Below are 17,156 nucleotides of genomic sequence, written 5' to 3'. Positions count from 1 at the left end.
CTAGCTTATAGTAGAAAGATGCGTGTTTTTAATTGTCCCCTAAATGAATAGATTTACAGTTTGTGCTACTGGATTTCATCCAGTTTTTATTACAACAGTCATCAAGTACTCCTGTACATATGTCAGTTCTTTTCTGTTTTGATGGTGCCGCTTTATTTTTTTCTATTGTCACTCATTTTTGTGCCAGAGTAATTAATGACAATATTAAAGAAATGGCCTATTGCTGGGAGCTCCACTAGTAGCTTTTTCAGTTACTTCCCTTTTCAACACACTCTAGCTTCACTTATTTACTGTGCAATATTTTTAAATTAATACTTCCACTAAATCCCAGATAGTGAAATGTACTGTGTCCTTTGTCTAGAAAATCATGTACCTTAGTCTGGTACAGTTCACTTCTGTTAGATTTATCTTAATTTTGCCTCTGTATTTCTGTTTCTGTAATTTCCATACTTGCTTCAAAACAATCTGAAATTCTGCACCCTAAAAGTTAATACAGTAGATCAGTAGTTATTTGGATGACTGTTTTCCCTCTTGAATATGTTTTTCTTTGCTCTTTTTCAGTCATAGTGATGAAGATGCAGATTTATGTTGCCCAGTCAAGTAACAGAAATCATTGCCTTACTTTTTATGAATGTAGTAGTACCCACTGAATGAGTATGACAGTGTTTGTTAACCATTTTGAACTATTTCTATGTGCTGTATGCTTTGTATGTAAGCTAGATGAATAAAAAAAATGTAGCTTAATATTTATAAACTACATAAATGAGTTACTAATGTATAATTTAAGTGGGAGCTGATACAATTGTGTTTGAATTTCAAGTGAACAATTCATCAGATTTCTCTCGCGTTAATAATCCAATGTAATTATTTATCTTTCTAGTATGAAGTAGCCATTAGACTAATTTATAAGGTTAATTTTTCCTATCAAGCCATTGCATGTTGACTTAAAATGTAAAGGAAGAGTAAACTTGTGTTAAATTTGTGTGGAATATTTTGACTAAGCGCTATATATAAACAAGAATAATTAATGACTATGTCATTATGTATATTGATTCAGTGATCTCTTAATTAATATCATTCTGACCTAAGAAATAGGTTAGTGGGTATTTCTTATGTTGAAGGGTTTTAATGCTTTTTCAGCCTCATTTTTGCATGTGTTAAGAATGGGTTTTGAGGACAAATTCTTAGATTTTGCTTTCTTTAAACCCCATTATCTTTTGAGAAGATAATAATGGTGATGACAGACATGCTTCTCACAGCAGAAGTCGGTAGCTGAAGTGAGTGATTGGTCACATAACAGATCCTCACATGACAGAAAAAACCGTAAATCACATAGTCTTTCAGAATGACTTAGCTACAATGGAATTTGCACTTTGCACTTCAAAGTGGCATCTTGGCTCTTAATGTATGTCTTCCTTCCACCATTCCTTTTTCCTGGTCCCCTGGGTCTGAGACTCCCGAGGGGTGGTCTTGTCATTGAAGACTGATGACAGAAGGCATTTGATATGTCAGCCCTTTCTACGTCCCCTCACCAGGATTACTTCTCCATTTAGTAGCAGGCCTTTTGTCATTGATGTATTTGAAGAAGCCCTTCTTGTTGTCCTTCATGTTCTTGACCAGATTTAATTCCAGGTGGGCCTTGGCTTTTCTTATCTTACTACTACTCACTCTGACAACATCTCTGTATTCCTTCCAAGTGGCCTGTCCTTGCTTCCACCTCCTTTATATCTCCTGCTTATTACTGAGTTTTGACACATGTTCCTTGTTCATCCATGCTCTTCTCTTGCCCTCTCTGCCTAATTACTTGCTCATCAGGATGCACCATTCTTGAGCCTGGAGGAAGTGGTGCTTGAATACTGACCATCTCTCTTGGACACTTCTTTCCTGCAGGGCCAATCCCCATGGGATTCTTCCAAAAAGATCCCCAAGAAGCTAAAGTTAACTCTCCGGAAGTCCAGGGTTGCAATTTTGCTTGCTGTCCTGCTTCCTTCATGCAGGATGCTGAACTCCACAATCTCATAGTCACTGTAGCCAAGGCTGTCCCCAACCTTCACACCTCTAACAAGGCCTTCCTTGTTCATTAGCATAAGGTTGAGCAACACACCATTCTGCATTGGCATCTTTCACCGTCTCTGTCAGTTGTCAATGCTTTACTGTTTGTGCTTTGCTGTTTTGTTCTTCTAGCAGATGTCAGGATGATTGAAGTCCCCTGTGAGAACCAGGGCCTGTGACCATGAGGCTACTTCTACTTGTCTGTTAAAGACTTCATCCACTTCCTTCTCCTGATCAGGTGGCCTGTAGCAAACACCCCTGACAGTGTCACCCTTACTAGTGTGCCCTGTTTCCTGAAAATTTAAGCTCTCCACTGACTCATCATCCACCCCAAGACACAGCTTGGTACATTCGAAGTGTTGCCTCACATATAGGGCAACTCCACCATCATGCTTTCCAGGTCTGTCTTTCCTAAACAGCATGTAGCCCTTCGTGACAATATTCCAGTCACACAAGCTATCCCAACATTCCTCCTGTTTGTTCCCTACACTGTGTACTTTGGTGGACAGGCACTTCACAGAGGCACTTCACAGAGGCACTCCCAGTGGGAGTGCAAAGGGATGTCCCATAGTCCTGTCTTATACTCATGTCTTTGGCTGCTTGTACCTGCTGGAGGTATTCCCACTTAAACCTTATTATGCTGCATGTGTGGTCACTATAACTCTCCCCTTACCCCATCTTTCCTAGTTTAAAGCTCACTTTGCCATGTTGACTTGCTAAAGATTTATTGGCAAAGATTTGTGTGTGCTAATTTGTGAGGTGCATCAGTTCTATATAGATTATCTTAAAGTCTTATTAGTCTATTAGTCTTAAAGAATACTTTCTACTTGCTATCCCTAAGGACAGAAGGAGTTCTGCAAGAAATACTTCAAAAGAAATCTGGCAAATGTTCAGCAGTTTCAGCTATCTAGAGCCTCTAGAAATTCAAGCTGCTTTCAGTTGCTGAAACTTTAATTGTTGCTTTCAAGTATTTCTGGAAGTTTCTATTTTGATATTGATCCTGGAGTGTGTTTGTGCTATTTGGAAATGCTCTTACATATCCCTTTTTAACCCAAAATAGTAACTTTAGCACAAGTAGGTAAAAATGTGTAGACGTTAAAAATTGGTGTCCTGTTAGAGAGAGCAACGAGGAGGAAATGTTCTTGGAACACTTGTTGTGTCAAGATGCTGAGTGATGTAGTAATAGAGAAATGTTCTTGGCATTGGAAGATTTTTATAGGGACAATACTTGGGCAGTGTACAGTGCACAGCCCTTTGGAAAAGCATAAGACACTGCCCAAGAGATTACCTTCAGTATTCATGCCAGCTGCACAGATGCTTGAAAGTCTTAACTGTCCAGAATGTGACTTATCACTCTTATATTGTGTTTGGGTTGCAGTCAAGTTTAAAAATGTGTTTATCACAGAGTAAGTGGAAAAAGTCAGCCTGTGGCAGTACAGAATATTCAGATAGCACAGATGAAGGTGACACTTGAATTAGGGTACCAGTACCATCATTTCACAAACATCCAAAAATTTCCACATTGGACTGTGCATTTGGTTTTCCCTTTTAGAAGACAAATAGAATTTTTTAAGTCCACTTTTCAGTTTGTTCATAGTGCTGTGGGTCTCAACATAAATAATTAAGTATTATAGAGTTAACAAATGGGCTAAACTAACAAATATTAATTATTACAACCTGTGTCAAATCTCCAAAAATAATAAAATGTATTCTTGCGTGTCTTAGCAAACAGGAGCGTAGTCACATAGTATTCAATAGGGAGTCTAAATTAGATAGAAACATGGAAGGTAGCAATATCAGGCTGTTGCTTGATTCTTACTCTAGTGCTCTACCATTTTATCAGTTATGTAGCTGTATCATGTATTTTTCAACTTAGTTATCCTTGCTGACCTACTCAATTACTTGCTTGAAAAATTCAAGTAACTCCCCCATTACTAAAAGCTAGCTTTTGTTTCTTTGTTACCCAGTTTCTCTGATTAAACCAATATTTTCTCTATCTATTACTGGGCACAGTATTAACTTGAAAAGGAGTGTTGCTGACTACAAGAAAAATAAATTGTTGTAGCACTTTCCTGTAGTTTTTCCAATCTGTCACATCAAAACACATCTCGAATATGACGTTTTGTGAAACGACCTGCTGTATCCTACATGCTGGGTAGTCTGCATTTGTGTTTTGGTTCAAAAGTTGCTCTCTGTCTTTTACTATAGTAACCAAAAGCTTGTTACGTGTTCTTTATGTTTTTAAAACACTATAAGAGGAAGTAGGATGTCATTTTTGACGTAGCCAGCAGGAAATGTGGGGTCTCTGCAATATCAGGGTTTTCTTTAAGTATGCTTCTTTTATGACCCTTTGAAGAGCCATGTCCTATGCTGGAAAATGAAAATGACTGAAAACTATTGACCCTATGAGCTAGGTCTGTAGGAAAAAATCCCTTTTGGTGTCCAAATCCTATGATCAATTTGATTCACATAACATATAGGTGAAGGTCCTGTGGTTGGGGTGTTTTTGTTATTTTAAAAAAAAATTATTTACCCAAGTCAAGTGTGTTACAACAGAGACAAGAAATGAAGAGAAGGAATTATTCTTCTCCCTGGATGTGCCAGGGTACTGACATGCTCCTTTACTCACAGTCTGTCCCCCTGGAAACATTTCAAACTTAAAACTACTTGGGATTCTTACCATACGATAAAAAGGAAGGAGAGCAGAAAATGCTATATCACCAATGTGAAGCACGTAATTCCTGGAGTTGTTGAGTAAAATCCAGTCTTGGACATATAATTTTTATACCGTGTTTTTCTGTTGCTTGAAAAAGATCCATATATGCATATATAAACACACTAATACATAAAATCTTCAGTGGCTCTATATAGCATTTGCCAGAGACTACTTTAGCAGATTATTATTTTTTAGCTAAATGGAGCTGAAACTTGTAGAGGATCCAGAAAGTTGTATGTTTTGAATTTGGTACTAGAAGGCCAAGAATGGTTGAAGACATTTTGGTATGGTTTAACATCTACATTTTGAGAAGTCTTGAGACAATTGTGGTGTCTAAGCCATCATTTTAGCTTTGTTTTTAAACCTCCCAATCTGTAAACTATTATTAAGTTGTTGTTAATCAACGTTGAAGGCTAAATAATACACTTTGTAAAGCTGGTTTTGAGTTTGGTAAAACTGGCACTGTCTTTTTAGCACTTGTGGTGAGGAAACTGATCTTCTATATTTAATTTTTAAGGGAAATACATGCAGATGATGAATATTCTGAAACCGATTGCATTTGATGTGATCCACTTCATGTCCCAGCTCTTTGATTACTATCTGTATGCAGTCTATACATTTTTTGGCCGAAATGACACGGTAGGTAGAAGCATTTTTCTTTTTCACGTATCACTGTATACACAGAATGAAAATACAGAGGAGATCTCTTTGCTTAAGATACTACCTAATATGTAATCCACAGAAAAATTAGTGGCAAGAGAATGGATTTGAATGTAGGAGAAAGAAAAGGCTGATTAGATCAGCAATAAGGGAAAGAAGTATTGGGAGCATTATTGTCACTGAGACATTAATCATATTATGTTTTGAATCGATAGATTCCCTATTCTTTTTTCCAGCAGTATTGAAAAGGAGGAAAGAAAATGTTAAATACCTAAAAGTAGTGGTAGAAAGTGGGCAGCAAAGCAAAGGAACAGTCTGCACAAGGAGGGTGGTTTGAGCCCAGACAGTATAAGGTGATTGAATTTTTCTATATGGATTTCTCTAGTTTACATAAGAATAGCAAATGTAGGAAAAGGGAGGGGGCCCTGAAAGTTAAGCAGTAACATCAAGTTTAAGATGTTTAAAAGAGACTCTTTCAGATCTAGTATTCTTCTGTCAAACTACTTGCATTAATGAAAACAACGTTTTTTTGAGTGATCTTGTAGTTGAAATAAATGCTTGTTGGCAATGTCTTTACATAGCATAGATCAACTTTCAATAGAATTGTCTTAATAGCTGCGTGTAAAAACAACTTTCTCCTTTCTTGGCCCTTAAATTACTCCACAAGTAACACAATTTTGGGGGTTCCAAATCCATCATCGTGTGTTGGCACATCGTAAGGAATTTTCAGACTCAACATATGGTTCTAAAAGGTTTTGAACTGTTCTATTTGGCAGGACAAATGTATTTACAATTTGTGTTTACAAGATGGGTGGGAGTTTTTTTGGTTTTGTTGGGGTTTTTGTTTTGGTTTTTTGTTTGTTTTTTTGTGGTTTGGGGTTTTTTAGTTTTTTTTGTTAAGATAATGGATTTCCATTGGCTTAGTTGCTCTGGTAATCATATTGTGTTGCATTTATTGTTTTGTTTGGTTTTTTTTTGCCCCTCCTGTTTTGTGTTTCTAAAGCCCATACTGACTTCCTCACTCTGTGCTTCTAACAGAGAACAGCACAGTGCTAGGCAGGTAAATGTTATAGCAGATGAGTGGTAAAATTGTGATGTTTTTGTAGTGTGCCTAGTATTTGTTTTGACAGATTGTTTTCCGTGGGAAACACAATGCTTACAAGGGTTTATGATTGTAATAAATCCTCTTGTAATGCTGCTTAAATGTCCTCACTCCCCGTAGTAGAAAGTAGAGATGGGTGATGGTATGTGATTTAGACCACTCAGAGTGTTCCTGTTTTATTTTTATTCAGAAAATAATGTCAAATGGGATTCTTAGAGTATGCTGGTATAACTTCCTTAAATGTTTAAAATTATTTGTGAATACTTGTGGTTATGTTGTATATGTCAGTTAGTACACACATAAGGGGAGTGATTGATTATACAGAGTTCATTCCCACTCAGTGAAAACCAGGGATTTAAAATACACATGTTGAGTTCTATGTCCATTCATGATGCTGTCATTGCTCTTTCCAGACCTCTTTAGAATCATTATCCTATGTAGTCAGTATTTAGCTTTCTTCACTGCCAAAAATTAAACATGGTTGTAACTAGAATCGCTTTCCAAACTGTCTTTATCTGTGGGATGCAAATTAAACCTGCCTTATCTCAAATTATGGAGCAAAACAAAATAAAATTAAAAGGAATTCCTTGTATTTAACATCTATTCACTAAAACGTAAGACATTAATGAACATGCCATAAAATAGTCTTCCTTAGCAGAAAAAAATTGAGGTGAGTTTTATTTTTTTTGACAGGACATTGCACTACTTTGTAAACTTAATGTTTTTTTAATAACTATAAGGGGATATGTAAAATTTGTGGTGAATAGAAATATTCTTCAAATTGTTTAATGCTCTGCTTACTAGCCTTACTAGGCCATCAATTTGTGGAATTTAGAAATCTGTAGTTCTGCATATAGAAATAGCAGAATCTTGTATGAAGCGAGTCGGATGTACTGATGAGTGAAACATTCGTTGTGAAGCCATGAGGTTCTGTCCTTGTGGAAAAATTCTGAGCAACAATTACTTTGCTTCTTGTTTTTTTTCCTCCCTCATACATATGGACGAACAATTCTGATTTCAGGGTGTAACTGGTTGCCTGGTAAATCTGGAGTACTGTGAACATGTAAAGTTTCATGGAAATTTATGTTTGTTTTTACTTTCTTTTTCATTCAGATATGTTTCCAATTCAAAATTACCAGTTTTTAGAAAGAAATATATCATTATAGAATAAATAAGTAGAAGTTACTGATAGCAATTGAAAGTTAGCAATTGGAAGTTAGCAATTGAAAGGCAGAAAGAGAAAGAATTAATGGTAGATTTGATGATGCAAATTCCTTAAATGGCTGAAACTTGCAAATATATTTTTAACATATGTGGGTTTTTTACATTTAAGCAGGGCTTTTTTTTCTGTTTGTTCTTACCTTAACAGAGGGAATAGTCAGTCTTGAATTTGCAGTCCTTATGTCCATGTCTTGAAAAAGTACTATATGATGTTAAGAAGGGAAAAAAGATAACATGGAGAATCAAGGATGGATTTCTTTAAGGAAAAAAAGTTATTTTCTTTTTCACCCATACACCTGCAAAATCAAAGACAGTTTAGAACTGATGCTTCTACAGTAAATATTTGAAGAAAGATAAAAATTTTTTTTGTAAAAAAGGTTACTTCACTTGCAATAAAATAAAGGCATGAACATTTCTATTTATCAGTTTATCAAATGTGGATGTATCTCCTAGATCAGGTTTTAGATTTCATCAGAGTATAATTCTGGTGGGAATTCAACTCAGATGTAAATTGTCATTTAATATATAGAAGAATTGGGGCAGATGGACATCTTAAATCAGAAACTTTAGATGCAGTAAATGGGGACCTAAATTATACCTGTTTGTATTCAAAAGGAGAGGAGGAGGTCACGTGAGCTCAAATACTTCCTTGCCTGGTTCAGCCCACTGAAAGGAAGTCTAATAATGCAGTGAACAACAGTGCCCTAAATATTGTTCAGCAAATTGCCTTTTGGTGTGAATCACATACCAGAACTGTATTCAAATCCTTTCAGGTTGTTGACTTAAATGTGTGTTTCTTACATGTCCTGTTTCCACTTTCTTAACTGTGTTAGTTTGTTGGGGTTTTTTATTAACAGTAGAAGACAAGTAGTTACAATAATTATGCATGTCACATCAGACCCTCAGCTGGTATAATCCATTGCACTTAGCAGGAAATTAGTGTAGCTATATATATGTGTGTGTATATGTATATATGTATATATATATATAAAATAAATACATATATATAGCACAGGTGTATATATAACTATATATCCCAGCTGATATTCTGCCCCATACACTCCTGAGCCATGAAGATGGCACATGCCTGAGGTAGATCTTTATAGGCATTAAGTAATAATGACTGTTTTATAAAGATCAGTAGTTACAATTTTTATAAATGCAAGATATATATTTGATAATACAAGAGATTTTATAGCTAGAAAGAGCAGTGAAGCCCATTTGACTTGGGTGAGGTGTGAATGCAAGGCTCGGAGGGGGCATCGTGGGGCACCATTCCGGGCTCATCACCCAAATGAGAAAATCCAGAGTCCTGCAGCCAAATACAGAATTACAACAATAAAAGATACTGGATGTTTTATTGGTATGAATGATACATTGTCATCTTCATGAAGGATACTTAGGTCATTCTTCACACCAGTGCAATGTTGAGTGCTGTGACCTCTGTGGATTTTCTTTTCATTTTGTACGGTTATGATTCTGTGCTAAAATTTTAATGTAAGTAAGTTGTAGATAGTCTTTACAAACTTAAGTTTTGCTGTACAACTTTAAAGTTTAAACCAATGAGATTTCCTTTCCCAGCTTAAGTAGAATGTATGTCTTCCAGTTTGAATCAACGGGACTGGGCCTCAGTAGCAGCAGATTACGCACCACACTGAACAGAATCCAGGAGAGTCTGATTGATCTGGTAAGTACCTGGATTTTGTTAATGCTCAGTGGGATAGAGGTCTGTGTACAACATTCAGGAATTATATTTCATCATGGCTTTTTGATTATTTTTTTCTCTTTTCACATTCAGTGTCTAATAACAAAGGCTTAGTTTCATGATGTAGAGGTCATTATTGTATGAAATCACTTGTTTCTAATGTGCAACAAAACTAATTAAATAGATTTTGTTAAATGTAACAATGAAATTCTGCATTTAAATCTTCTATTATGGTTCATGTAATAAAGAGAGTCATTCAGTTATTATCTCTACTAAGACAAATTTTATAAAAAGAAATAGATGACTCATTTTTCTTCAGTTAAAGAATAGCAAAACAGTAAGCTATCCTGAAGATTATTTGCTTTTCAAGATAATAGAGGTAGTATACTAAGTCCTTCCTTAATTTTGGGGAACTTTCCCGGATGTATTTTTTACATTATATCCCATCAGTCATTTCATGATTTATTTTCAGAATGTGAAGAGTAAATATGGTGCTCGTGTCACACTGGCAGTAGATTACTGTCCTTCACGGGAGGATGGTAAAGGAGACTGTAGGTAGTTTTTGTGGATTCAACTGAACAACAGATTATAAAAAAAAATATTGCTAAAAACTACACCAGAAATGGAAGTTTGAAGTTCTTATATTCCATCTAAATATAAAACCTTTGAAACATTGTGAAGAAGTTTCCTAAGGGTATCATAAATGGCTTGTATAGCAGTTAATACCATGGATGCTACAGGGAGGTTTTATTTTCTGAGGCTTCTATCTTAGAAGGAAGAAAAAGATGTTCTACTCTGACTTGCACAAGGATTTGACACTCCACAGAAATTTACTTTATGCTTTTTTAATTCCTTGAAGCATTATATCGAGTCCTAAACTGTTCTCACAGAGAAGCATCTTAGAGGGTTTGGGGGCCATTTCTTACACAGTCAGTAGAGGGAGCATGAGATAACTAATAACCCTAGGCCTCTGTAAAACAGAAAACTGCTTCTTGATATTCTTCTCAAAGGCAGTGTATGCAGAAAGAAAAATTAATTCTAGGAAGAACTTGCAAATGAATCAGTTAAAGATTATGGAAAAATGGAAAGTTATGGAATTAATTTTTAAAATTTCTCTATAGTGATGGTTCCTGACTGCTTTACAGACTTCATTTTTTTTAGCAGTTAAAATGATTAAAAAACAAAAGAAACATTTCTAGGAGTGAAATGGAAAAATAACAGCAGTTTGTTTTCTTCCTCAATCATTAATAGTACTGTAACAGATAATGTTATTGACAATTGAAATTAATAGCTATATACAATGTGAGATTTGAAAGAAGAAAGAAGTCATAGCTAAATGCTATTAACTTAAAGACATTCCATGAAATTTATTAATATCTTATGAAATTATGCTAATCTTATACTATAAATGGAAATTTTTCACTTTTTGATTTATGAGGAAGTAAAAGTGTTCTGGGTATTTTTGTTTACTGTTTGCTTATTTTTAAGAGTTTGTGGAAGTCAAGGTTCATTTTCATTGTGTCATAAAAAGGGTATTTCTCAAGACCGTAAGGACAGTTCTGAACCGCTCAAGGGATTCTCCTATCTTACTTTAGATTTTTGTAAATTGCTTTCTGAAAGTATTCATGTTTGCGTTGTGGCATTCAGTCCCCTGGCCTGTTGGGAATTTAAGGTTGTTGCCTTGTCTTCTATGTACCTTTATTAAGGGCTTCATTTCTGTCACATTTCAGTTCCTGATGGCAGCATCAATATTTTATTTCCATAAAGATAGTCTGAATCTGACAATACTGAATCTGTGACCAAAGCTCAGCCAGACTTGCATGGAGATCAGAATAATTTCACAAATCTGTCAGTGTCTTTGAAGGTTGAACTACATGATCTGTATCCAGACTCTTCAGTAATTTAGACTGGATCATTTCTAGCTTTCCTCTTGGACTTTGTTCGTTCCTTTTTTTGAGATATCAGTGGATGAAGGCCTCTTAACTCAATATTTATTGTCAGGAGTTAGAGGAATAATTGGAGGATTTAGTGGCCACCCCCTAGAGCTTTGTGTAGAATTCTGGGAGTTTCTGTTTGAGATTGAATTAATGCTATCTAGTTTATACCAGATACCTTTTTTGTAGAATACTATTTTATTGTTATTGAGCTGAATTTTAAGCTTCCTTTGTGAAGGAAAAAGCGATGTGGTGTAGGAGTTCCACTTCTGGCAAGTTGAAGCACTAAGTGTTCTTCCTTGCATTTTTGTAGCATGTTCAGTATGAAGAGTATGGAGGTCGATTGGAGGCATTCCCTGTAACTCCTTATGGAGCTGCTCTATTTTCCCATTATTACAGTGCAAGAGGTTTCTGTCCTTTAGCATATACTGTGCTTACAGCATACTAACCGTACTTGGAAAAGAAGTAAGTCTGGTTTTTATTTGGACCACTGAGAGACTAAGTCAAATTTCTGACTTGTAGCCAGTGTGCAAAAGGGTGCAGCAATTTAAAGCACTTCCTCTGCTTCCATCCATCCCTTCCCATGCATCACGTGCCTCCTGCTTCTGCTGGGGGTCCTTGTCCCTTCTGAGCAGTATTCAACTATAGCTGAATCACTTCTCCACTGTTTTGCAGTCTAAAAATTCATAGCAAAAACTCCATAGCAAAACCAAATGTACTTTAATAACTGCAGCAAGTCCTCCTGCAGTTTAGATTAATGTTTTAGACAGTGGACAGGAAATAGCTGAAATGTGAACATGTGTTTAGTCCTGTTAACTTCTTTGCAAGGCAATACTGTGACACCTCAGCTGCGATACATACTATTCAATGTCAGTATGTCTCTCCTACACTGATAAATGATAAACCACATTATAGTAAACAAAACCCCCCAAACAAAAAGCAATGACCAAACCACTTCAGTTGGTAGTAAATGTGCCCCTGCTGGTTGTAATTGTGATACAAAAGCATTTTTAATTTGGACTTTTTAAAAAATTTGGATGTTCTGTATGATTTAATCAAAATGACAGTTATGAAGGACTTTATGATGACAATGATGAAAGGCCATAATTGAGAAAGCAGGTTCTTAAAACACTACTGCTTTAGATATGCTTCCAATTTCAAAGTGTTACAAATTTAATAATAATGAAGTCCAATTATGGCTCTTTTTAAAATCTCTGCACGGCTAATACAGATACTGGTTTAAGTATGATCTGAAATTTCTTTTGATAGATAAACAGGCTTAATTTAAAAAAAAAGAGATCAGGCCTACGAATTAGCAAAACTTTACTTGCTTTGTTGTAATAAGTTATGTGGAAGTGTGCTGACAGCTTACAGAGATTGAGTAAGCAGTTTTCTGTGTATAACCTACTTGTCTTTGCCTTAAAGAAATACCTTTAGGCTAAATCAAGAGTATGAAAAATAAAAGCACTAGGAATATTTTTTTTTAAGTGGGTTGGAGTCCAGTTTAATGTCTGAGAGTTAAGAGAACAGTATGACTTTAAAAGATTTATTTGGCTACACTGTACTGAACTTCATATGTGTATCAGAACTTCATAGTCAGGTCTTTCCACAGCTAGCACAAAGCTTTCATACAGATTTCTGCTATGCAGCAGCTTCAGAGTTAATTTAATAGTTACTTCTGGATCCTCCAAAAGTAGCGCTCTTCAAACACTCTACTCATTCATATAAGCAGATTGCATTAAAAAGAAAACACAGAAAGAGAAGAGTGAAAAGGGAAGTGCTGTTCTTTCAGCCTCACTCAGATGTGGTTTACATTAGGCTAAATACACCAAAACAAGCCCCTGTTTTGAGTTGCTTATATCTCCTCACTGGCAGTTTCCGAGTCAGGTATGTAGAGGTACCTGCACACATTATGTCCTTGTGTTTGTCATTTCTAACAGGAATGTGTTTTTACACAATAGTGATGTCCATGTTAGTTCACTGAGACCTGTGAGCCCCCAGGTACAAGGCATCAGTCAGTTTGTTGTGTGATCAGTTTGTTGTGGTAATTCGTGCTTTGGAAGGAAAATGCCTACTTCTGATTCCTTGCTTTGTCGGTTTTTAAGCAGCTTCCTTATCTTCACAAAATGTAATGTAATTGTGATGCTGCCATTGCTTAGATGTTGTTTGTGAATGTCCTGTGAATGTAAATAGCTGCTTTGAGTGATATTGCTGCAAAGAGAGATTTGGGGGGCAAATAGCCATGGAATGCTCATAAATAATTCATTGCAAACAGGTTTCCTCAAGCAAAACTGAAATTTAGAACGGAGTTTCTTAGAGTTACTGTGTTTTACAGCAGTAGAAAATAAATCAATGTAATAAAGTATCTAAGCATTGCAATGCAATGTATAGAAGAGTAGATGGGAGGAACTGCTGATATAAAATAGCATTGGTCACTGTATCTTAGAACCTGTCTTTGCCTTTTGGACTCTTTCCCCAGAAAGTATATGTCTTTTGGCAGTGTCAGGTTAGAGATTGATGGTGCAGAGATGGAAAATGAAGATTTTTCAGCTGTACAAATAAGATAAAGATTGGTAGGAATAATTTTTTTTCTTCATGTCTGACTTCCCATCCCATTTTGGCTTTGACTCTTTGATCCTGTGAAATGGTACAATTCAGTTACATTAGCCCCAGTGCTGAAAACAAACCGTTTGGTTTTACTTAAAATGTCACATCACTGTCCTGCATTACTTACTGTGGATGGGTGCCCTGTTACATATGGTTTGGCAAAATACTAATGGCAAGCTCTGGAGAGTCTTGGCTGTGGAATTGTTTGCCTGACATGGCTGTACCTAGCACAGGAGGCAGCTCCTAAAGGGCGTAGTTAAGGTCCTCAGTGAAATCGTAGCTGTGATTCTTGGTGAGGTTTTATTTGGCTTAAGATAACTTGTGCAATGTTTCTAATCCATACTTGGTCTCCTGCTGCTTAAAAGGAAAAAAAAAAAACCTCAAGAAAAAAAGAAGAAAACGCAATTTGTGAGTTTTCTCTTTCCTCTATTTAAAAAAGATTTCTAAATGTACATAATGACAATTTTTAAGGTGTTGTATGAATTGCTTGTCAAGGGAAGAGAACTCTGTGTATACAAAATTCTGACATGACAAGCACTTTGAAATTATGCTAGGACTTCTGCAGGTGTTTTCCTTCCTCACATTATTCATTTAGAGTTCTTCATACATCTTTTTTTTTGTTTACTTGACTGTATTACCAAGTAGACTGGAATAATATACTGAAGTTTTTGAGCTTATTTAATTGGATACATTTTCTGAATTTTGGCAATTGCTTGGTCTCTCTTTAAGCAGTCTCTGCAGACATCTCATTTTAGTCACTTCAGACTCTTCTTGCTGGGCACCCAAAATGGGCTGGTTCCAGAGGAGTGCAGGTGCCCACAGAGTCACAGCTGAGCACCTGGGAACCAGCAGCAGCTCTTCCTGAGAAACTTTCTTTGACAAGAAAGTCTGCAGTAAAAACTGTGTATGAGCAGACCAGACCAGCTTATGTGGGTTTTTTGCAAGGTTGTGGTTCAGGTTCCTAAGGTTGCCTGTGTGTGTGCTTTTCTGTGGAGTCTCATTTGGCATTTATTTTTTAGGGTGTAGTTAATGACTCATTTTCTCAGTTGTCTGTCAGTACACAGTGGTTCCTGATAGAGGCATTGTTACATTGGTTGAGGCAAGATAGTAAATAAACTTTCCAGCTTCTTGTAATTTTTTATGCAAAAAGTCTGCCATTTAACTTTGAACATTAAAAAACAAAAGAAATGCAAAGATCCCAGAAGTTTCAGTGCAAACTTTATTGAACTCTTTTACTGAAGTCAGTGGGACTGACCCAACTGAAGTTTAGGACATGCTTTTTTTGTGACAAAGAACATGGAGGATCCACACTCATGTCTGCTGTGAGGCAATGCTGATCAATTCAACCCTGGGGACAGTGTGAAATGTGTGTGCTATAAGTGTTGGGAAGCTTGGGGATCCCTTTTATGGCTCTTCAATAATGCTATAAAGATATCACTGGCGTGGAAAGGATTGAAAATAATAGAATATTAGAAGCATTATTTCTCCAGATGGTTTGTTGTTTGGTTTTTTAAAGATCTGCTTTCTTAAAGTCTGTAGAGTGGCGATCATTGTAGTAGCTTACATTGTTTATGTTTGATTTACTTTCCTGAGGTTGAGGCAAGATTACCTTCTTGATAAGTTTTGTGCCCCTCAGCAAGAAAATACTGATCTTGCAACTTAAAACATAGTAGGAGTATTGTAAAGTACCATTTTAAAACCTTAACATGTTTACAACATATTCAAGATGTACTTTTACCTTGAAAGCAGTGTGCTTTTGCAATTGGCCCTACCTATAATTTTCAGCATTCAGTTTCAAGAAGAGTTAGGGATGTGCAAGCTGAAAGGGGAGGAAAAAAGCCTTCAGTGCATTTCTTGTGATAAAAAATTCTTGTATATTAAGCGTCTACTTGGATTTAGTTGAACTTATTTTCAGACAGCTTTTGAATACAATAAGGCGTTATGTTTTCTTTGATCAGTTTGTTTTCTTGTAATCTATGCTCGTGATATTACAAAAACTATTAATTACAGTTTTATAAACAGAGATGATAGAGCTAGCCTGTTTTATGTAAACATTTGGGGTTAGTATGCTTTTCTTTGTCCATCAGCACACATCAAGTTCTTGGTAACAGTGTTGGTATGTCACAGGTGCTGTAGACTGTTCTGCTGCCAGAACCTTTTCAGATAGTACCATTTTGTCCATGCTTTTTGGACACCACTGACTCCTTTAAGATCAGAATTTCTTCAGTAACATTTAGAATTAATATGAAATCAAACCTAAAATTTTTGCTATTGTGTATGTATATTAAATCACAATGATTCTAAAACTGGAATCTCGTGCAAAAAGTATTAGGCCAGAAAAAGTGCAGTTTTAAAAGATTATTGGTTATGAGTGTGATCTGCAGCACTTTGTGTGCTGGGGACAGGTTGTGGAGTTTACAGTATTTTGTTTAAAGTTAGTGAAAGTGCATGATTAATTAACTGTCAGCTATTTCACCATAATTGGCAGATAATCAGTTACTTCAGTTATAAGTTCTTTATTTCTTATAACTGAAATGAGTGTTTCTGTTCTCATGATGAGATCAGACCTGTAAAAATGTCTCTCTTGCAAACTGAATGTCAAATTTTTAACTCAGATAATTACCTGATATAGTTTATACTTCTAATTTAGGTAATTCTTTTATAATCTCCTCTTCCCGTTGAGATGGAAGGCTTAACAGAGATTTACCACTGGGTTCAGCCAAACTTGAAAACGTTCTCTTGTTACAGATGACATTTTTAGAGGAAGGGGTTGAAGGAGAGGCTTATTCCTTAAGCAGATAGATTTTATTTTTCTACCTGTTCATTAAAAATTTCCTTCTTGGGAGTAAACAATTAAATGATAAAGTGAAATACCCAGCAATTAAACAGTATCATGCTCCCATTCATCTGATACCTGTTATTTGCTAACACGTACCTTTTTGTTGTATTCAACTGTAGGTATCTTACAAAGATACTTTGCAAAGCGCACACTGTAGTTCACACTACTGTTATTAGCAATCCTTAAATAGGCAAAGCAGTCATAAGCCTGCTTTAACGCTTCATCCTGATATTTTCAGGCCTTTATAGCAAAGCAGCTTTTATAAATAATTGCTAGTTGGGTATGCCTATCAGGTATGGCATTACAAAACTCGGTTCTTT

The 17,156-nt window shown here is 35.9% G+C and overlaps 1 protein-coding gene across 3 annotated transcripts in view; it reads left to right on the top strand.

The window, feature by feature from the left end:
* The window catches only part of VPS50 (VPS50 subunit of EARP/GARPII complex), an 85,612-nt gene that overhangs the window by 54,232 nt on the left and 14,224 nt on the right, over nt 1-17,156 (top strand). For 2 of the 3 annotated variants that reach the window (XM_042043228.1, XM_042043227.1), the window contains 3 exons: nt 5,286-5,407; nt 6,432-6,488; nt 9,358-9,438. In XM_042043228.1, the coding sequence (XP_041899162.1) occupies nt 5,286-5,407; nt 6,432-6,488; nt 9,358-9,438 (260 nt within the window). The remainder of the gene's footprint in view (nt 1-5,285; nt 5,408-6,431; nt 6,489-9,357; nt 9,439-17,156) is intronic. The other variant, XM_042043229.1, reaches the window with a different exon arrangement.

The sequence above is a fragment of the Corvus kubaryi genome, unplaced genomic scaffold (genome assembly GCF_017639235.1).
Source record: "Corvus kubaryi isolate FWS band 111438036 unplaced genomic scaffold, C.kubaryi_AGA036_p1.0 37398, whole genome shotgun sequence".
In the NCBI taxonomy this organism is placed as follows: domain Eukaryota; kingdom Metazoa; phylum Chordata; class Aves; order Passeriformes; family Corvidae; genus Corvus; species Corvus kubaryi.
Note: the sequence above shows the minus strand (reverse complement) of the source record. Positions and strands in the feature narration are given on the sequence as shown.